The sequence below is a fragment of the Macaca thibetana genome, chromosome 14, assembly GCF_024542745.1.
Source record: "Macaca thibetana thibetana isolate TM-01 chromosome 14, ASM2454274v1, whole genome shotgun sequence".
Lineage (NCBI taxonomy): Eukaryota > Metazoa > Chordata > Mammalia > Primates > Cercopithecidae > Macaca > Macaca thibetana.
In genome coordinates, this window is record NC_065591.1 from 63,831,133 (window position 1) to 63,852,335 (window position 21,203).

Consider the following 21,203-nt stretch of genomic DNA (forward strand, 5'->3'; position numbering starts at 1 on the left):
AAAAAAAAAAAAAAAAAAAAGAAAAGCAGTCACTGAGGTAGGGAGCAGCAGCCCCTGAGGGGTAGACAGTGATCCAAGCATCTGCGGGAGCCCGTACCCTGGATTCTGACTGCCTCACACCCACCATACTGTTAGGACATGCTTCCATTACCCAAGGATCTTTGATTCCTGGCCCCATTCTCTGCTTCCTGAAAGACTAGCTAACACTACCTGAGGGTTCCACAAAGGGCCTGTGAGGGAAGGTGGGCTACAATAGATGGTGCCCAAGGATGCACCAGGCCTTGCTGTGCCTGGCTAAGGTGGGCTTGAAACATTGGCTGGTCTGTGAAATGTCCTTGGGGGACGGTGTCCAGACCCTCTGCAGACTGAATAAACTGCATGTTTATTCCAGGCTCGTTTAGCTAGAAGAGCAGTACAGACAGGGCTGAGGCTGACTCCATGGCCACATGTGCAGAGGCCAAACCCATGATTTCTCTCCCTATGCTTCCTAATGTCTGCCATGTTAGTCTTTTGAAGAAGGCCCCCACAGAGCTGAGCTTGCTTGGTTATCTGGAGGACTACTGCTCAGTCCAAGTAGAGGAGGGTAAGGAACCAGTCACGCCTCCTCCTGGAGGTGCCCAACACTGGCCTAGTCCCCAAGGCTGAAGAAGCACGGGTCTGGCTTGACCCCAAGACATGGGGTGGGGAGGAATAGGGGGCATAATATAGTAGCAGAAACAGGCAAGCTTCTATGGGTCCCTTAGAATTTTAGGGTATGGAACAAGGAGGCTACACACTAAACTGCAGAACCATCTCTGCCTGGGTCTCTGAGCTCTTCCTCCATCCACTCCCAGTGGAGAAATTCTGGGGACTGAGTTGCATGAGGACTGGCAGAGGGTGGCAGTTCAGTCTGGTCCCTGTCTTCTTCCAGCCAGCTGTTTTCTTAGCTGCCATACTTCTGAGCTTCCTAGGAACGAGAAAGTCCGGCGACTATGGGGGATGGGGATCATTCTGAAGGAAATAAGGGAACTCCATCCCTCCTTGCCTTGAAGGGGGTGGAAAGGCAGCTCCTCTCCTGAAGGCTTGTTAGCAGGTTATGGGTCCACAACAAAGGGGCCAGAGTTGGGCGAAATTCCTCCTTTAGGTTTTGGGGCTGAGAAGGGGTCTTCACAGGCTATGAGGAGGTAAGCAGGCCTGAGACTGGGTAGACGGGAGAGGTATAAGGGGAAGATAAGTCGGTCGCCATGCCACAGCCAAGGGGCCTTTATTGGATGGTGAGGGCACATAGGAGCAGGCAGGTGGCTGCTAGATGGTGTTGCACACCTTCTCAGGGTGCAGTGGTGCCCGGATGTCCAGTTTGCGAGTCTTGCTGTCCTTGTCGATGATCTCCAGACGCAGCTTGGGGAGGCGCTTCTCAGTCTGGGGCGAGGGCAGTTCTGGGCTCTTGAGTAGCTGCTTGTCTGAGTCCTCCACTGTGATGCGCAGAGTACAGCCCCCTGGCAGCAGATCCTGCTCGTAGGCTGCTGCCAGCTGGTTCACCACACGGCGCTCTACCTGTGGGCGGGGAGGTGAAGTGGTCACTCCCTCGGCCTGGACCCAGCCTGGAGGGTGGCCTCCATCACTTACTGCTAGGGCAACTCAGAGACCTCCTTTGAGCCTGAGCCTCAGTTTTCTCATTTGCCAACTGGGGCTCATAACAGCTAGCTCACAGGACTGCGCTCAGTTACTGAGGCTCCCAGCCCAGTTCCCCAGTCCTAGTGGGGTTCATACTTGCCTACCCTCCAGCAGGGGTTTTACTTGGTGATCATGTGTTTATGGTTCTGAATGGGCATCCGCTCTGGGTGTGAATAATTCCAGCAACCAAGCTATAGGGAGGCAGGCTGAGAGCTCAGGAACTGGGTCTGGGGGGCCCTGGGGAGGCAGGTGTGGAGTCGCCTACATTTCTCAGGCTCCTGTACTCACCTCATGTTTGATGGAGCGGGCACCATAGTGCACGTTGTAGCCGTCGACCAGCACGTCTGCCACCTCACGGTCCCAGAGCAGCGTGATGTTGTGCCTTTGCTTGGCCTGAGATGGGTCAGATGGAAGCGTGCCTGCATGTGGCCCACTGCTTTCCATCTCTGGCCACTGTGGCCTGAGGCCAGGGCCACTGGCCCCACACCACTGTGCTCCACCTTTTGTGTGTGTGGCGGTGCCCCCAGTCCAGCGTTCCAGATTTCCAGTGGCTGGCTATCCCGCCCCCACCCATAGGCAGTCCCCTCTTACTCTTTTGGCCCAGAAGTTTAGTTCCTTGTTGACAAGTTGGATGAGCTCCGAGTGGCAGAAGGGGAGGAAGTAGACGATCTCATTGATCCGTCCCAGAAACTCATCCCTCCGGAAGTGAGCCTGCAGGGCCAGGTTAGGGGTGGGATGAGCTCAGTGACCCAGAGGGGGTTAGGGAAATTACCAGACACCAGGGGAAGATTGGGGAAATTACGGGGCTTCCAGATCTTTAGGATGGCTAAGATCACCCTCCCCAAACCTTAGGCTCCAGCAGGAAGTGCCAAGAAAGGCCTCTTACTTTCAGGATAGGGCGAATCACATTCTCCTTGAAGTTCTTTGAGATGGTGATCTTGTCACTTATCTGGACATCCCCTGTGGAGACAGAATCATAAACTGCTTACTCCCCACACTCAGGGAACTTTGGGGGCTGTGCCTGCCCGTTGGCCTGCCCATGCAAAGAGCCCTGGTCCTGCCCGTCTGTGTGGTCCTGGTCAAGGTCTAAGGCTCTCTGGGCTTCAGCCTAGTCTCTTCCTCTGACCAGGCACTTTCTGAGGCCTTTCCAGCTCTCATGCATATGAAGCCTGTGGTTCCTCAGGGTTGGAGCTGTGTGAGGGAGGGAGGGACAGGAGAGAGGAGAGGAAATGTCAGGATTAAGACTTGAGTCCTGACTTGGAGAATGGGGCTGCAGGGCTCGATCTTGAATGGAAAAGGTGACAGACACAGCTTCCTGCCGGATGTGCTCCTTTTTTTCAGCACTCTCCAAGGCCCACCTATGTAGGAAGCTGCCCTGGGTGAACAAGGCTGTGTCCACTGCCATACAGTTTTCGATCTGCTGTCCCCTTCTTGCACCAAAGCATCTCTATCTGTTGCATGTGCATGTCCTCAGTCCCCTAAGACCCTGGGCAGCTCTGGCCCCCCACCCTGGTGTAGCTCTGTCCATTCCTGCCTGGAGCCCTCTTATCACCCAACAGACTTGGGGCTTTCTTGAAGAAGTGGGGTCTCTGTCTCTTTCGTCTCAACCCCCACTACTTGGTATGGTGCCTGCTGTCTGCTCAGTGTCAGCTAGGGACAGAGCTGCCCACTAGAACCTTCACCTGGGCCCAGGGCCCCAATCCCATTCTTCCCCAGGAGATAGGCTGGTGGCCTGGTCACTGGCCCAGACTGCTCAGGTCAGCCGTCATACCCAGGTTTTCGGCAATACGGTTACGGCTCATCTCCAAAGCTTCCTGCCTCAGCTGCAGTGCGTGCTGTGCAATCTCATCACTGGCCACATTGGAGGTCATGATGAAGATGGCGTCCTTGCAATCAATGGTCTTCCCTTTTCCATCTGTCAGCCGGCCCTGGGAAGGGAAGGAAGGGAATGTACAGTCAGGGAGCTATGTGCCTGGGCAGGCCTTAGCACTCTCAGTTCTCACCTGAGAGTTCAGGAGGCCTCCCGAGAGCCCTGTGTCTCCCTCCAGCCCCAGTGGCCAGCTGCTTCCTCCTCTGGGTTCTCCAAGCACTGGACTCGCACCTTGGCTGCTGTGCTCGCTACCCTGTGCTGCAACTGCTCTCCCTACTGAGTGCCTCCAGGTGAGGCTGCACTTGCTCTCTGGCATCTCTTGGGGCACCCGACTATCCCTGCATCCAGAAGTCAGTCACAGTTAGCCATCCATTTGTGCAACCAACACATTTTTTGGAGGCCCGCTCTGGGCCAGGCTCTGTGGTGGGGTACTGGGGTCCCACTGAGCCTTCAACATGCTCCCAGTATAGAGAAGCAGTGAGATACAGGAAACAAGCACTGACCATTCAATATGTTAAGTATGACGATAAAGGGAAGCCCAGCATGCTGCAGGAATTCAGAGGAGGGTACTTTACACGGCTACCGTGAGGACCAGATGTGGTTATCTGGTGAAAAATTCTTAGCAAACCAAGCTGTACGAATGTTCAGAGCTAAAATTACTGTAGTAGGTGATATATAATGAATTGAAACACGACAATCTCTTATCTTTGGAGCTGCCATCTGGCCTAACAGGGATAAAAAATGAGATTGCTTCTTTAACCACCTTGGGAAGTTTCCTTGGAATGTTCAGCTCTTTCTAGAAGGGACACAGGAGGCATCTATACTGGAGAAAGATGCACCAAAGGAGGAGAAAAGGAGCAAACAGTAAAGGGCAGAGACAGAAGAATGATAAAAGTACAGCATTCTGGGACCAATCAGTTCAAGGGTACAGAGCCCCGCTCACTCAGCGAACCTCAAGGGCATGACGGTACAACAGCACTTTATATCATTTATAACAAAAGCGATGATCACGGACTCCTTGAGAGCAAGCAATAGAGTGCCAACACCGAACACGGACAGGGACTTCTAGTTTCATCACAGATGCTCTGCTTAGTGCTTTTTGTGTACAATCGCACTCCTTCTGGTAGGAAAGTGGCTCTTTGACGGCAGAGGCTGGGTCTTGTTCATCACTGTGTCCCAGAACAGCATCCAGTACAGAGTAGGTGTTTGACACCTGCTTGCTGGAGGCTGGAATCTTCACATCTACCCTTGGAGATAGGTGCAGTTAGGACCCTTACAAAGAAACTGAGGCTCAGAGAGGATCAGTAACTTGTTCGAGGTTTCACAGCTAGGATACAGTAGAGGCGAGACTTGAACTGTCTGACTTCAGAGCCCATGCCCTTCCTCTGTACCAGGCTACAGAGGTCATACCAATGGTGCTGGATGAATGAGGCCTCATGCTATTTTCTCTCCTTCGACAGAATTTTCTCAGAATTCTGCCAAATTCAGTTTGTATCCCTTGCTCCTCACTGGAGAGATGCAACTGGGACAGGTGCTAGGGAGGAGATCTGCCTGAGATTTCTTCCGGGAAGCAGAGAAAGCATAGCTCCCTCCAAGTCAGAAACCGTGGCTCTGGGGATATACATCACTGGTCTCAGCCTGTTGGCTCCTGCCTGAGCCAGGGATGCTGGGCCCTGCCCGAGCTTCAGGGTCAGCCCTTGCTTCTAAAGCTAGTATAATGGTAAACCCAGTCTTCCCCCTTAGGAGCAAAGGAGAAAGGATTGTGCATCAACCGAGCTAGCTTACTGCATGCTGGGTGTACTTTCCAGCCTTGCTTTCCACTGGACCTTGGCACAGGCCTATGAGAAACTGTTAATTCCCAAAGGGTCTATTCACAAGGGGCCTAGTAATCCATGTCCTGAAGCTAGTCACTCTGTTGTCCCTGCCTTGGGGCAGGAAAAGGGAAGCAAGAGTGCAAGCGGATGTCCTTGAGCTTTTACCAGCAGCTTTTCACTCTTACATCCCTGCTTATGGGTTCTAACCTAACAGACTCCACTGAGGGCAGCTCTAGTTTTGGGGACCGTGTGTGTGTGTGTGTGTGTGTGTGTGTGTGTGTGTGTGTGAGAGAGAGAGAGAGAGACATGTCCAAGCATGTGCACATGACAGTGTGTGTGTTCCATACTCACTTTGCAGAGCTCATCCCCAAAGACTGGCTTCACACACTGCTATACTGGCCAGAGCAATAACCCAGCAGCAATTTCATTCTAAGAGATCAAAGCTCTGCTCATAACTGGGCCTGAGGATGGGTCCCAGGTGGGTGAGGGGAGCAGGTGTAGTGCACGACTGACCCAAAGGTTGACTTTCAGTGCTCATGTCTACTTCTCCTCAGTTTCCTTGGCAATAAAGATGTGTCTCAAACAGGAAGCTGTCTGTGCCTCACCTCCCTCTAACCACCAGAGCGTGCACATCCTGGGTGGGGCTTGAATGCTCACCCCAGGGTTATGAGGCTGCTTTCCCACTGTCTCACATATGAATCCTTGGTGGGAGGAGTAGGGGCTGGGCTCTCTGGGGACTAGTCTCTTTCTGGGACTTCTGCCCTGGGGTCACCTGTAAATGGCCAGCATTAGTCCTGCTTGGTGCTTTGATGACAGCAACAGGGTTCTTACTTTTCTGGGTCCAGGCTTGGGAGAATTGGACTGGGTAGGGATGAGGGTGCTTCCCTCACACCTCCAGCCTGGATTAGGTGCCCCTACAGCTCCCAGCACTTGCTGTTTGTCACTAGTGCAGCACTGGCCACAGTGAACTGAACTATTTTTAGCTGCCTGTCTCCACACTCATTGGTCACGCCAAGGACAGGGCTGCGTCCTTACCCCACACAGTGCCTCATGAATAAATGAATGAGCTACATTCTTTTGATTTGCTCTTTTTTGTTTTTGAGACAGGGTCTGGCTCTGTTGCCCAGGTTGGAGCACAGCAGTGCAATCTCTGCTCACTGCAACCTCTGCCTCTGAGGCTCAAGCCATCCTCCCACCTCAGCCTCCTGAGTAGTGAAGACTACAGGCACACGCCACTATGCCCAGCTGATTTTTGTATTTTTTGTAGAGACAAGGTTTCGCCATGTTGCCCAAGCTGGTCTCGAACCCCTGAGCTCAAGTGATCTGCCCGCCTTGGCCTTCCAAAGTGCTGGGATTACAGGTGTGACGCACCGTGTCTGGCTTAGTTTACTTCCTACCTCTCTGGCGAGTCTGTCTTGACTCTTCCCTGATAGGTCCCAAAACTCTGTGTGTAGCCCTCTTTTCTCTGCACATTATACACTCCCTGGGTTAGAGACCTCATCTATTCCTGTGGCTTCCATTAACCTCTCTGGGCTAAAGGATTCCTGAACTGCTATTTTCAGTCAGACCTTTCCTACACTCCTGCCCCATGAAACTGATGAACGGCCTCTTGGCCATCTCCACCTGGATGTCCCTCAGGCATCTCACCTTCAACATTTCCACACCTCAGTGCCTCACCTTCCTCTCCAATCTGCTGCTTCCCACAGTGTTCGCCACCTCAGCTGATGGCCAACTGGAAGCAGCCAACTGCCCACCCTTGGCTCCTCCCTCTCTCCTCAGTCAACCTTCTAGTAGTTTCTCCAGCCCATGGCCTCCCCAGCTCTAGCGTGGGCTCCCCAGCAGTCTCCTTGTTAACGACCCTCTCCCTTCTCATCCATTCTTTACACAGCTGCCCATGGCATCTCTGTAAAGTGAAAATTTGACTGTTTCTTTCTTGCTTAAAGTATTTCAAAGGCTCCTCACTCTCTACGAGAGAAACGCAAACTTCTGTGCCTGGCATTTTAACTGGGCCCTGTTTACCTTACCTACCTTCTCTCTACCACTCCGTTCTTGTTTTCCCTCTGCAGTCGAGCAGTACTGACGAGCTGCAGTTCCCTGAGCATGCCAGGCTGTTTCATGCCCTGTACTTTTGCACATTAGGTTTCTACTGCCAGCCCCTCCACTCTGTTCACCTAGCACTTACTAACTCTTTGAAGGTTTGCTAAACTACCGTTGAATTAAATTAGTCAAAACAACATTTCCCCTGACTTTGTGGGCTCTGGGAATGGTTCAAGTGAACATGACAATGGCCCGTCCTCAAAAAGCCTAAATTGAGTAAACCTGGATGGCAGCTTTGGTCAATGGAACCAAGAGCATTGGAAACTATCGTAGGCTGGGGCTGGGGGAAGGGGCGACAACAGCTGCAGGAAGGAATTCCTATCAACCCCTAAAAGGCAGTCAGTGGAGTGAAGTGACGGAGGAGGGGGAGACAGGGCTTTCATGTAGGGCTAGTTGTACTTCACTCAGCAGTTGCCTTCTGTCTTTTTGGGCCAAGAATGCCATCAGAGGTGCCTCTCTAGGGAGGCCAGAGATCAAACAGGCCGCGGTACTCACCCTCCCTGAGTGGCATGGTCCCGTCCCTTCAGTGCTTCACTGAGACGGACCTTGCTCTTTTGGCCCTAGCTACATGGTGGTTATTCAAGCTGCAGGATCTAGAACTGGGCTGCCTAGGTTTGAATCCTTGATTCTCTCTCCCCAGCTGCATGACCACGGGTGAATGAATTAATCTTACCTTGCTTTAGTTTCCACATCTGTTCAACAGAGGCCGTAATAATAGCTAGCTTTGGAGGGTTGTTGAAAGGGTTAAATTGATACACATAAGCCTCTGAAGACAGTGAATGGCACACAAAATGCCAGCTACCACCATGTCTCCTTTCCACCTGTCTACCAGGCAGAGAGCTCCCAGAGGGCATGTTCGGGTCTGGCCATAGCTGAGCACTTGAATCCCATCAAGAGGCTGGAATGGAGTGGAGGCCTCAGCGAACACATGTGAGTAACTGAGTATGTGACCTCTGAAGGACTAGTCTCTCCTCAGCAGGAGGTTCAGGGCAGGGAGCAGCTGAAGGGCTAGGAAGACACAACAAAATGGGCAGGGGCAAGGAGGCTGGGCCAGGTGGAGAAGGCAGTGAGCAGCTGGTAGGAGATCTGGATCTAGGTCTTCCTGGCTTGGTACCTGATGGAGGAGTCCCCTCCCTGTGGCCTCCTGTGACATGGGAAGCAAACCACCTTCCTATTTTCCCAGGGCTGCAGGAGGCTAGGTAGACAGGTGAGCTGGACTCATGGCCAGGTGCTGGCTAATACAGCCCCTGCATGGGAGAAGAGGGGCCTCATCCCTGGTTTAGTCCTTGGCTCCTCATGCTCTTTTGATGGAGCAGGGCCTCTGAAAAGGTGGAATTCATCTTCTTCCATGATTGTAAGCAATCCCTCGCCTGGCTCAAGGTAAACAGTGGTATGGGGGGAGAACTGGGGCCCTGGGATCAGACATATCTGTAGCCCAGTCTTGGCTCTTTACACAGCAGCTCTGGCCTTAGGCATGTCTTTTATAACCTCTCTGAACCTCAGTTTCTTCATCTGTAAAAAATGAGCAATTTCTCCTTTGCCTGGTAGGAATTTTTCTACCTGCCTTATGAGGATTAGTGATAATGGCTGTAACGTCTTTAGTACAGGTCTAGTACACAGAAAGTACTGGACAGAATTAAGTTCTTCTCTCCATTTAGAACTTACCCCTACCAGCAGGGGAACTGGACCATCTGTAAGAACCCTCAAATTCTCAGAAGAGAAAGACTCCATGAACCAGGGTATCAGCATCTCACCATTAGCAGCAACAATATTAGCATTTTAAAGAACTGCAGGAGACAATGTTTGGCACACAGGGGCTTCTCTGATTCAGCCTCCTCGTTTGTCACATGAGGTCTCTGATGCCTAGAGATGGGCAGTGACTTGCCAAGGTCACAAAGCCAGTCAGGAGCAGAGCTGGAACTAAAAATTCATTTCTCTCTCTCATGGCACCTCTGCCATACCATGTCTCTCTAGAAGGTGGCCTGAGCAGCCACGCAATTTCAACTCTTAGGCAGAGCTGGTCTTCCCTTGAGTGCCCCACCCGGGCCCTGGTGCAGGGGGGCTAAACTGCACCTGCTGGATGAATGAATGTACACATGCGGGAGCAGGAAGCCGAGGAATGACCAGCTAGCCTCTGGGCCCTTGCTTTCTGCCGTTCACAGTCCCCCTTATCTCCAGTGTCCTCCTGCTCCATCCTGGCCCAAGGTGACTCTCACCTCATCAAACAGCTGCAGCATGATGGTGAGCACATCTGGATGGGCTTTGTCTACTTCATCAAAGAGCACCACGGCATTGGGGCACTGCTTCAACTTCTTGGTCAGCTGACCACCCTCTTCATGGCCAACGTAGCCTGGTGGGGACCCGATAAACTTGGCCACCTGGTAGAAGGAAGGAAACATGCTAGGAAGGCCTTTCTGTGCTTTTAGTTTCCAACATGGGGCATGCATCGGAAGATGACTTTATATACTATTAAGGTTGCCTGTCTCAACAGAGACGATTGGCTGTCCGTCTCCTGGTGTGGCAGATAGATCTTCTCTCTGTTTATTCTTCAGAGCAAATCCTATGTGAAACAAATCAGTGACCCTGCTGCACACCTGTGCTCCCAATGGCAAATCCCAAGGCTGCTGGAATTATCTGAGGCCCAAAGGCCCAAATGTTAAGACCCAGGCAGTCATGCTGACAAGCCCTCCAAACCATGCTTCATTCAAAGACTATCATCACTCACCTCGTGTCGCTCCTGGAACTCGGACATGTCCAGCCTGATGAAGCCCTGTGTGGAAACAAGCAAGCACCAAGTCCGTTTGGAGGCAGGAAAGTGAAGAGAAGGGTTAGGGAGGAAAGCACCTCAACTATCCCCAAGGCTTTCACACCACACCAACACAAGATCTTCTATCTCACGCTCAAGGGATGTTTTTTCTGGCTTCCTGTCTCCTTTTCTGTGTACTCATTTCCTACGAGTCCCTCATTCTCTTCCTTAAAAGACCCAAATCATGTACCTGACCTTCTAATCTGACTTGGGGTGTCTTCTTTCAGGGAGGCCTCTCCTGTTCTGATTACCGCATCATCCACCCACTCGTCCGTTCCACGTTTCCTGAGGGCATCCTGTGTGTGCTGGACACCGGAGTTACAACAGGGAACAAGTCTTGGTCTCTGTCCTTAAGGAGCACCCCATCGGATGGTGTAGACATGGACAAAGTCAGTCACGAACAGTATGGATTGTGATGTGAGGAGGAGAGAAACACTCAGATGGCTCCAGAATGCCTCTCAACTCTGAAAGTCTGTGTGATGCCCATGTCCCTTTGATTTACTTTTCTTCAAAATGAATATATTTTAAAATGTATTTACATTTCTTCATTTCATTAAAAAAAAAAAAACCAATAACATAGCTGTACTACCCTTTTCTCTCCACCACAGGGTGTAGCGGTGATTTCCGAAGAAGTGTCCCCATGGGTGGCCATGGTTAGCCCCTGAGGAAGAGAACGGCTTGCAGTGTGTGATCTGAAGAGTTAACACAGGCGGAGTGCCTGTTGGTTTTCAAGAACCATTACCTGATTAGGGAGCTGTAAAAGCATCCACAGGTACCCTGTCTAGCCACAACCAGACCAGAGTTCCCCACAGTCCCCTGGGCTCCTCTCCTACTGGCACATGCCCGTGTCTAAGAGACGGCGTTCACCGAATCCTGCTTCACCGGAGAGCCGGCGATGATGGGGGTGCCAAGATCCTCACTGGGAAGTAGCTATGTTTGAAATCCAGGGCCATATTCTAGCTTGGCCACTGGTCAGAAATTCACACCGTGATGTACTTTTAGTTCTTTCTCTGTCCTGTCATTCTACAGCTGAGACACAGGGTGCAAGAACCCTAGGCTGGGAGCCAGGGGGCTCAGGTTCCAGTCCTAGTTCTGCCTGCCTGTGGAGCCTTGGACATGCTGCCTCCCCTTTTTGAGCTGCAGTTTTGTCCTGTGTTACACAAGGCTCTTGGCTCCTCTCCCTGCCTCACCAGGGGTCTGAGGATCTAATCCAAGAGGTGCGACAGGACCTAGAGAAGTTATTAAGGCCACATGGGGCATGAGCCAGAAAGCATTTCCAGAGGGTCCCTAGGCCGCTCAGTCAAGAGATCTGCAGGTTTCAGGAAGGGTGGGATGATGGCCATGGGGAAGCTGGGAGAAGCAACGGGTTGGAAGCCATAAGATGGGTCTCTGATTAATAACAGCTGACATTTACTGGGTATTTACTATGTGCCTGGCATTGTTTTAAGCAAGCTATAAAGGGCTTAGAACATGTACAAGTCTCTGAGGCAAGCACTACTATCACCTCCACTTTACAGATGAGAAAACTAAGTCATAGATTAAAGTAACTTGCTCAAAGTCACCCGTGCTTGGCAATCCGGCTCCACGTCTGTGCTCTTAGCCATCATGCTACACTGCCTCATAGCTTCCCCTCTGCCAATCAGCTGGGCTCTTGACAGTCTTCACCTGAAGAGTTCTGAGCTTTGTGTCCAGATGCCAATGAATGTCTGACAACACATGGACTATAGACTCTCATGCTTACTTATGTCAAGTGACCTGGGTTCTCACCCTAGTTCTTCTAATGATTTGCTAGGTAATTTTGAACACATTTTTGGGCTTGATTTTCTTGGCCAGAATCATCATTTTGATTTCACATGATCTTAGCTTGGGGTTATCAACAAAGTGAGGCAAGAACAATAAAAGTAACATCCAACATGTACTGATTGCTTACCACATGCCAAGAATGGCGTTTTAACATTTTACATCACTATCTCATTTAACCTTCTGAACAATCCAGGGAGACTGGCACCATTATGGAGCCCACTTTCCAGATGAGAAAGATGATGTAAACAGAGGTCCTGGCCAACTCCACATAGCAGGTACAGTTGGGATTTGAACCCAGGCAGCTGGACTCAGATACTTGCTCTTTATCCCTCATCATATTGCTACTAGAACTAAGTCTTTTGGGCTCCACCACCCTACCTTATAATGATATCACAGAACACCATTAAGGTTCCTTCTCAAGGCTTATTAGCTCTAGTAATGAAAGTTAACAGAGCCACTCAGTTTGGGAGAAATAGTACACAGGCTAATGAGAGAAAAAAAATAAGTTCACAGATCTGATAAAGAAATCACATAAATGTACAAAGAATGCCTTCTGAAGTGGCAAGATCTGGAGGTGTCAGTGTCTCTTTACAAATGAAGAAACTAGGGATCAGAGAGCCAGAACTAGAATTCACGTCACCAAACTCTGGGCCAGTGCTCATTTCATTTCATCAGCCGTCTTGGGAGACAAATTAAAGGGAGCTTCTGTTTGGTAAGTCTCTTTCACACTGTGCTCTGTGAATGGCGCTTTCCATACATCACTCTTTGGGCCCCAGGTACACTGGTTACACAGCTTAAAGTCCAGGGCTCTCTTGGATTTCGAAGGCAGGTCTCAAACATGCCTGTCATGTGGCTATAAAGTATCTATGCTAAACATAGATTCTGTAATGAGTTGACCCACAGGGCTAGTACAGGTAGGAGTTTCATAGAAGCACCACCTATGATTTAAAAATAAAATACATGATTGTTTTTATGCAGCTTCTCATGCCTCTCATCTCCCAATGTGAAATGGGGACACACCGGCAAGTTTCCCATCTAGCTTCCTAGAGCAGCTGAGAACAACGGTATCACAGTGAGGAGCTGAGAGACTGGATTGATTCTGGTTTTATTTCTTCCCCTAACAGGGGAAGCCTAAGAATGGTGTAGGGCCTCAGTTTTCTCATCTGAAAAGTGGGTCTAATTTAGCATCCATGCCATCTTCCCCATAGAATCAAATGGGAGAGTAGATGGGGTGCTGCTGTGGTAAGTAGGAAGTGATGAATACATGCAAGTCAAGGAAGAGGCACTTGCTGTGTGCTCGCCATGATGTGATGACATAAGTGATAAGCACACAGCGTCGTCACTTGATGCTCCCCATAACCTAAGATACGGATTGGAGGGCTTTCACCTTGAGGCAAGAGAGCTGAAACTTCAAGGGGTAAAGTTCACCTGCCTAGGGCCAGTAGAAAGTAGAAGCGCTGGAACCTGAAGCAAAGAATGGTTGCTCCAGAGCTCTGTCCACCACAGTGCGCTGCCTCCGAGGGTGATGGTGTTACTTCCTTCTGAGTGAGGCATGCACTGAAGCATGCCAACGTCATCCTGCACTGGGGTAAATCTGTCTCCCATTCAGATGTGCCAACTAAAAAATTACTTGCATTATTAGTGTTTTAACAAGCCTCTTCTCCCTTCTACACCAGCAAGTCAGTACATACTCTCCTTCTACTTCCACTGTGTATGAAGACATATGAAGACAGCTTGGATAAGGAGATTATATTTGTAATTAAATATTAACCTTTCTGACAGTATTAAAATTAAACCACTCAGAATTCTTCATCCCTAATCAGGTGGTTCCTGCCCGTAACTGCATCTTCCCTAATAGTCCTGCTAGTTTATGGCCCTTTCCAGAGTGCTAATTGTTTCAATCGCTGCCAACCTGATGAATTGACTTAAAAATGCTATTTCAGTTGGAGCGCATTAGCATGCTACGCGTTGCTTCTTGCTTGCCTGCTTGTCAAGTGGGTCTGCTCCAGGTTTGGTGGAGGCAGAGCACAGCTACTGGCAGAGATGGGGGTTTAAGAGCCTTCAGCCGTTTATGAAGCAGAAGGGGGCTCAGGAGGACATAGTCTGAACTACCTTGTTTCTGTGGCTACCAGTGGGGCAGGCAGGCCAGAAAGAGAACAGGAGTCCAAGACTCTGCTGCTGGGGCCACTTGGCTGGCAGAGGCCTAAGCAACTCCTCATTGCTTTGGCCAGGGAGGCTTTCCTTAGAAAGGCAAGGGCAAGAGCATCTGGGGTCTCGGGCGACCTCCTGCCCTCGATGCTGGGAGGGCTGGTAGAAGAATGTTTGGCTTTCAGTGAAATGTTTTTGCACTCTCTCCGAGGATTGCTGTCTCTGCACAAAAGCATTTCCTGCCTCCCTAAAAAGTTAAACTGAGCAGGCCTTGGAAAGCCTGAGTGTGAACAAACAGGGGATGGGGATGGCCCTCTCCTGTGGAGAATCCAGGGCTCTGAGCCATGGAGGAAGGGGGACTATAAGCATCCCAGGCTCAAGACATAAGAAACCATGTTTAAAAGCTCATGCAGGATAGTGAGAGGCAACAAGGCATCCTCTTATTCCTATTTGTTTTCTCCTGCAGCCCCCAAGACTCCTATGAGCACAGCCATGACTGCACTGAACAGTAATGGTGTCTTTCTAAAGCTGTTTCCCTCTCCAACCTGAGCTCCTTGGAGCAGGGGGAGTATCTTAATAAATGCTGTATTAGCAGCATCTAGTTCAACACCTGGCATGGCACAGATGCCTGAAAATGTTGTATGGCAGATCTCACTTTGTTTCCTCAAGAGTCAGGAAGGGCAAGGATTATTATTCCTATTTTACAGATGAAGAAACTGAGGCATAAAGAGGTGGGATAACTTGCCCAAATCTCTGGAGCAACTGGTAGCCAAGTGGGGGCCAGAGCTGAGGTCTGCTTCCTGGGTCAGGGCCCATCTTTTTGATTGCCTATTGTTGAATTCAGAGGGTCAGATTTTTTGGGATAGCAAGGGTGGTGAGGTCTCCACGATCTGCAGATCAGACCTAGGTCCCAGTCCTTACCTTTTTAGCATCTTTGTGCATGTATTTGGCTGTCTGCTTGGCCAGCTCTGTTTTTCCTAGTAAGAAAGGAGAGGTGTTGGGTTACAAACAGGTGACTAACCACTGGAATGAAAGAATACTAGAAATGCATGGATACTAGAAAGAATATATTCTATGGATGAGAATGGTGAGGCACAGAAAGGATCAATGACTCTCCCACAGTCACCTGGGGAGTTAATGGTGAAGCTGGGACCAAAATCAAAGTCTGTACTACATCTTAATTTTTCTGGGATGGGGACTGAGGCCTTTTCTCTGTAGCACCGTCCTAAGAGTGACAGGTTGACTTTATAATCCAGAACCAACTTGCTTTTTAAAGCCTAGTACAAACCTCACCTCTCCTAGGAGTACCCGGGCCTCCTGGCTCACTGTCCTGCATCCCTCTCGATACCCACAGTCCTGCCATTTAGCCAGGCCCTGGAACTACATGCCAGATAGAGGGTGGGAGGGGCTGAAGAGTACCTCTCATTGTGGCTTCATGGTCCTTCTTTATAACACAGAGAAGGAACGACAGTACTGAAGTGGGGGCTCTGAAGGGCCACTTGGTGGATGGTAACCTTTGGAAGTCCCTGACTAGTATAAAAGTCAAGTTCTGGAGCATCATGGTCAGGTGGTGGTATCCTTTTGGGGGCCTACATCTGAGGGAGAGGTCCATGAAGATGTTGGGAGGGGAAGAGAAGGAAACTAAACCATGAAATTTCCCATCAGGACCATGGTGGGAGGTGGTAGTGAAGGAATGGGGGGGTTCTGTCAGGGCAGAGAATGAGTGGGTAAGAATGCTTCAGATAATCCAGCCCAATTGGCTAGAAAAATACTCAACCCATCTTACTGCAACCAATTTTGCTATGCATCTGGCACTGCGGTGGTCATTAGGGGCCTTCTTTAGCATTTACAGCTAGGCTGCACTGAACATGGTTGGTGTGCTGGGCAAAGGAGGTGGTTCAACTATTCCCAAAGGGGAGGCTCTGTGGATGCAGAGTGGCTGGACCAGGGTTAATGGGTCCTGAAGGGCCTGGTCCTCCAGGTGAATCAGTCTTGGCACCACAACTTCCAGAGGGAGGGGCATAATTCCAGCTCTTCATAACATGACAGATGGTAACAGAGTCCTCTTTCTTGGTGGCTCTGTTATCTGGAGGCCGTTGTTTTCAGAGATGGAAATTGACCTAGAGGTGGACCTGCTGACCCTGGCCCGCAGCAGCTGGGGCTATCAGGCTTGGGCCGGGCACTACCCTAGCTCTCCGTCCCCACTAGATGATCTGCTCCCAATTACCTATTCCAGATGATCCCAAGAAGAGGAAGACCAGAGGGTGTTCTTCGTCGTACCAGCCATTCTCCTTCCTCCGGATCGCTATGGCCAAACACACAAGACGGGGGACGGGGAGGGAGGCAGATAAATCAATGACACAAAAGGCAGGATAATTATCACTAAGTATACAATATGTTTTACTGCTCTGCGCCCACTCAAAGTCCTCACTACCATTAGTGCTGCCTAATCTGATTAGCTGGCGAGGCCCCTAGAGACACCTAATCAGGTTAGCATGGATTTGGAAACCTGCCCAGAGCAGATTTCGGATAAAGTTTTCCAGGATGAGCACTCAGTGTTGCTAGGGAAACTGAAAGGCGGGTGGATGGTGAATGGAGGTGAAGGGGGTGGGGGACTGGTGAAAGAGAATTTGAGAGGAACTTCAGCTCTCACTGGTTACTCATCTACTCATCGCTAGTGGGACTATGGGCCGCCTCCTATGCAAATGCAAGAGGCAGAAGCCCACGGCAGGCCCTTGGAGATGTGGGATATGAGCCCTGGACCCTTTCCTATCTGGGGAAACTAAGGTCTGGTCCACTGTCTGGGTCAGAAAGTGGAAACACAGCCAAATGCATTTTCTGGAAGCCAATCAAAGGCAATGTGGAGCTCGGGGCATGGAAGGGATAAGCCACCTGGTTACCAGAGATGCTAACCATAGCCTCCAGTGGCGGAGGGAGTGGGGAGCATGGGGAGTGGGACAGATAGATACCAGGTTCCTTGGAGGCTCAACTCTGCTAGAGTAAGACCTGACCTCCTCTTCAAGAGGGAGTATGTAATCAAGGGCTATGCATTCAATCTGAGAAAACTAAGCGCTTAATTATGGAGTAGGAGAATCAGGCTCAGAAACATTGCTCAAGTATATGAGTGAGGGTGGAGTGAGGCAGAACTGCAAGAAGAATCATGCACTGAACATGCTGTATGCTAAGCACAATGGGAAAATTCACCAATAATGTATCTATTCAAGACCCACACAAATACCCGGAGAGGAAAGTAGTATTCTCAACTCCATTATACTGAACACGAAACTGAGGCAACAGATAGAGGCTTGCCCAAGTCACACAACTAGTAGATGGCAGAGTTGCTTCTCTCTCTAAACCTGTCTTTTTTTTTTTTTTTTTTTTTTTAAGTAACATATGGCTGCTCAAAAAAGTATGAATTTTGGTTGCACTAATGGAAACATGGCAGTCAGGAGCAGGAAAGAGACAGAGCACTGTGTAATGTCAAGGTCAGTCTGCAAATGGAACAGCATGTCTGATCTGGCCCCCAGGGTGTCAAGGGAAAATTAGCCAAGGAATAGATGTCAGAGAACAAGGCCTGGAACACCAGTCAATCGAGAAAGATTTGACAGTGTTTGGGATGTGTCTGCCAGTCTTGAGTTGCCAAGATCCTAACCACTATACTGTGTGGCTGGGTTTCAAAGAAGGGACTGCAGAGGTCTGGGAAGGTTCTTTGGAAAAGGCAGGACTGGTGACGGATCATGGAGGATGGGCAGGATTTGAAGAGGCAAAGGTGGCCAGTATGTCAGAGGTGGAGAGACAGGAATGATCATGAGGAGTGTTGGGGTGGGATCAGACTGTGAAGATCTGGAATACTGTTTTAGGAGTTCCACTCAAGCCAGTGGTCTTTCTCATCTCGATCTCTAATGTTCCTACCTAAAATACGACTTTCTCTCTACTTCTGGCCTCAGCAGAAACAGATGGAAGCTGTGCAAATTCACGGACATCAGACTAGCCACTTCTGCCTGCCCAGAAAATGCTCCCTGAGAATCTTGAAAGAGGCCTAAGAAAAAGCTCAGTATGCCGGGCGCGGTGGCTCACGCCTGTAATCCCAGCGCTTTGGGAGGCCGAGGCGGGCGGATCACAAGGTCAGGAGATCGAGACCACGGTGAAACCCCGTCTCTACTAAAAATACAAAAAATTAGCCGGGCGCGGTTGTGGGCGCCTGTAGTCCCAGCTACTCGGGAGGCTGAGGCAGGAGAATGGCGTGAACCCGGGAGGCGGAGCTTGCAGTGAGCCGAGATCGCGCCACTGCACTCCAGCCTGGGCGACAGAGCGAGACTCCGTCTCAAAAAAAAAAAAAAAAAAAAGAAAAAGCTCAGTACAACCTCTCTCCTGGGTAAGAATCCAACTAACTGGCCCAGGATCTCTGGAAAGGTTGGCTATAAGAGGAACCCACAGACCTCATAGGTACCTGAATGCTGGGGATGAAGAGAGAAAAGTGCAAGCTTGGCTAAGTGGGGAGTCGCTGGTATCCTACAGAAACAGGGAGTTGAGAGTGTGGGTATCTGAGGAAGTGTAGATATTAAAATGGCAAAGGCTAGACTTGTGAATACTATGTATGGACATGTGTGTATGTGTGTTAGGGCAGGGATGAGAGCGGTGACCTGAAAGGAGCCACATTCTTCTAAAAGTTGACTAAATTAAGAGTCTAGGTTGGAAACAAGTTGAGTATGAACTGAGTTCAAGCTTCACGGGGTATTTGGGGAAGCAGATATACCCAGGCATCCCCCTACGTGGGTTCCCCAGGGTATCATGTACCTGGGGTTCTGATCCTGACTTTTCTTTTAAGGTAGCATCCCAGCCCGCAGAGAGCTGCACACTGCTGAGCTGTGCAGTACAAAAACACCATGGAGAATGAGGAATTGAATTATGCCTGGGGCCACTATTCCCCCCTTCTTTTCTAAGAATGCACCTGGGAGAGAGCTCTTTATAATGCCAGGCAGACTTCACTGCACAGCTGTCCCTGGTCAATTCTGCCCGACCTAGGGCATGAGTCTGGGGTGGGCTTGATGTGCGTCCCCTGTGAAGCAGGCGAAATGCCAACCATTAAACAATTACAACTCTGGATATTTCTAATAATATCTGAAGAGAAAAACAGCCAAGCAGATGGAGTCCGACAGAATGAGAAACGGTGGTGGCTAGGAAGGACTGGAGAAGGCGGGCCCCAGTGTGTGTAGTTGGCAGGGTGGCTGAGAACCAAGGCTATGGGCCTTGAGGATCCCGTCAGGCCAGAGTAGAGGCTGGGACAGAGACCTGGATGGGCCCACGTGGGATGTGGCCATAGGTGTTGTTGCTCAAATTGTGGCCAGCAAATGTATTTACAACCGACTCTGTAACACTTCATTGTCTATAAAGAACTTCTGTAGACATAATTTCATTTCAGCCTTGTGAGGTAAGCAGAGCAGGGGACTTGATTTCCATTTTATAGGTGAGGAAACACGCACACAGAAGTTAGGTAACCTGCTTAAGTTTACAGGGGGAAGAAACAAAGACCCTGGGCTTTACCCTCAGCTCTGGCTGAGCCTGAGCCTGCGCTTTACTACAGGAGCTTGGAGGAAGGTGAGCTCTCCTCCTCTGGCTCTCCGCTGCCACGGTACCTCCTCGTACCCTGAGTCCCTGGAAAACGTTCTCTGTAGTCTTCTAATCTGGCCTGCTCAGCCATTCAGCACATGGCCTCAGGAGCCCCTGTCCCCTGACCCTCTCCTGGTCACTGCTCTTGGGCTAGAGATGATGTCAGGGCCCTCTACACAGGCAGCCTGGCTTCCTTGCCTGCCCAGTCCCATCGCCACGAGCTCCAGCTAGGCTGCTCTGCCTCCCAGCACGTAGTACCAGTGCCCACCTGGCTTGTGTTCTGCTTTCTCCTGACCATGCTTGTCACTACTGGAACATCTGAAAACTCACCTAAAGCAGCCCTTTTTGATTCACTCCACCACACCACATCTAGCCATTAACTTGCAGGTCTGTATTCTCTGGCATGCATTCATCTACAGGGTGGTATAGTGGAGAGGGCAGGAGTTACAGGATCCAGCATGGAGTCCCGCCTCTGTCACTTACCAGCTGACTGACTTTGAATAAAACACTTATTCCTTTAAAGCCTCAGTTTCTTCCTCTATAAAATGGGAACAGTCACATATGCTGTGTCAGCCCCACATGCAGATCAAACAAGTTAATGGTGATGAAAGCAATTTGTAAGTGGCAAGGAGTGGGATACCAATAAGAGTAAAAATAATGGTAGTCATAGCAGCAGCAATGGCAGTTACCATTAGCTTTTGTATTTTACAGTAACTCTTTCATCCTCCTAATAATCTGATAAGTAGGTGTTATCTCCATTTTACACAGTACACTGAGGCTCAGAGACAGGCAGTGTAAGGTGTTTCATCTACCTGTGGCCTTGTATCTGGGGGAGAGGGTGTGCCCCCAATCTGACTGTATTCCATGGGAGCAGGTGCTGGGTGTCCTGGGTGTCCTATTTTCTGAGGACCCTTGAGACTAGCCCAACACTGGTTTAATACTCGCTAACTAAATGAATTATTAGTCTTTCTCGAATCGCAAACGGGAAAGAACAGGAACTTCAACTCTCATTTTACAGAGAAGAGGAGAAGAGTAAGGCCTAGACTTGAGTCTCTTAGTGCCCCAGGTGGCTACTACCATTCTTGGGTGAAGAAGGCTTCCACTTCCTTCTAAATCCCTCTCCAGGAAGCCTTATGCATTTGTTTAGCAAAAAAGTTCTGTACTAGGTGCAGGGGCACCCATAAAGGGGCCTCAAACAAGGTGTGTGCCATAGAGGTAAAGGCTGCTATGAAAACTGTGGGCTCCAAACAGGATAGGTGCACAGAGGGAAGTATGGGAAGAGCCATTTGTGCCAGCCTGACATTTATGCTTGAAGGGTGAGAGGGAGATTGCCAGCCAGTTGCAGGTACGATGGGACATTCCAGGAAGAAGGCCCCAGTGTGTACAAAACCAAAAAGGCAAA

At 50.0% G+C, this 21,203-nt stretch overlaps 2 protein-coding genes across 6 annotated transcripts in view; both read right to left on the reverse strand.

Moving 5' to 3' along the window:
* The window catches only part of LAMTOR1 (late endosomal/lysosomal adaptor, MAPK and MTOR activator 1), a 282,658-nt gene that overhangs the window by 241,534 nt on the left and 19,921 nt on the right, over positions 1 to 21,203 (reverse strand). The gene's annotated exons all lie outside the window — the stretch shown is intronic.
* The window catches only part of CLPB (caseinolytic mitochondrial matrix peptidase chaperone subunit B), a 149,174-nt gene continuing 129,191 nt past the window's right edge, over positions 1,221 to 21,203 (reverse strand). For all 5 annotated transcript variants that reach the window (XM_050756153.1, XM_050756156.1, XM_050756154.1 and 2 more), the window contains 9 exons: positions 16,419 to 16,496; positions 15,113 to 15,168; positions 10,160 to 10,204; positions 9,651 to 9,812; positions 3,425 to 3,581; positions 2,540 to 2,613; positions 2,245 to 2,364; positions 1,942 to 2,046; positions 1,221 to 1,533 (listed from right to left, as the gene is read on the reverse strand). In XM_050756153.1, the coding sequence (XP_050612110.1) occupies positions 1,285 to 1,533; positions 1,942 to 2,046; positions 2,245 to 2,364; positions 2,540 to 2,613; positions 3,425 to 3,581; positions 9,651 to 9,812; positions 10,160 to 10,204; positions 15,113 to 15,168; positions 16,419 to 16,496 (1,046 nt within the window). In that variant the 3' untranslated portion in view covers positions 1,221 to 1,284. The remainder of the gene's footprint in view (positions 1,534 to 1,941; positions 2,047 to 2,244; positions 2,365 to 2,539; positions 2,614 to 3,424; positions 3,582 to 9,650; positions 9,813 to 10,159; positions 10,205 to 15,112; positions 15,169 to 16,418; positions 16,497 to 21,203) is intronic.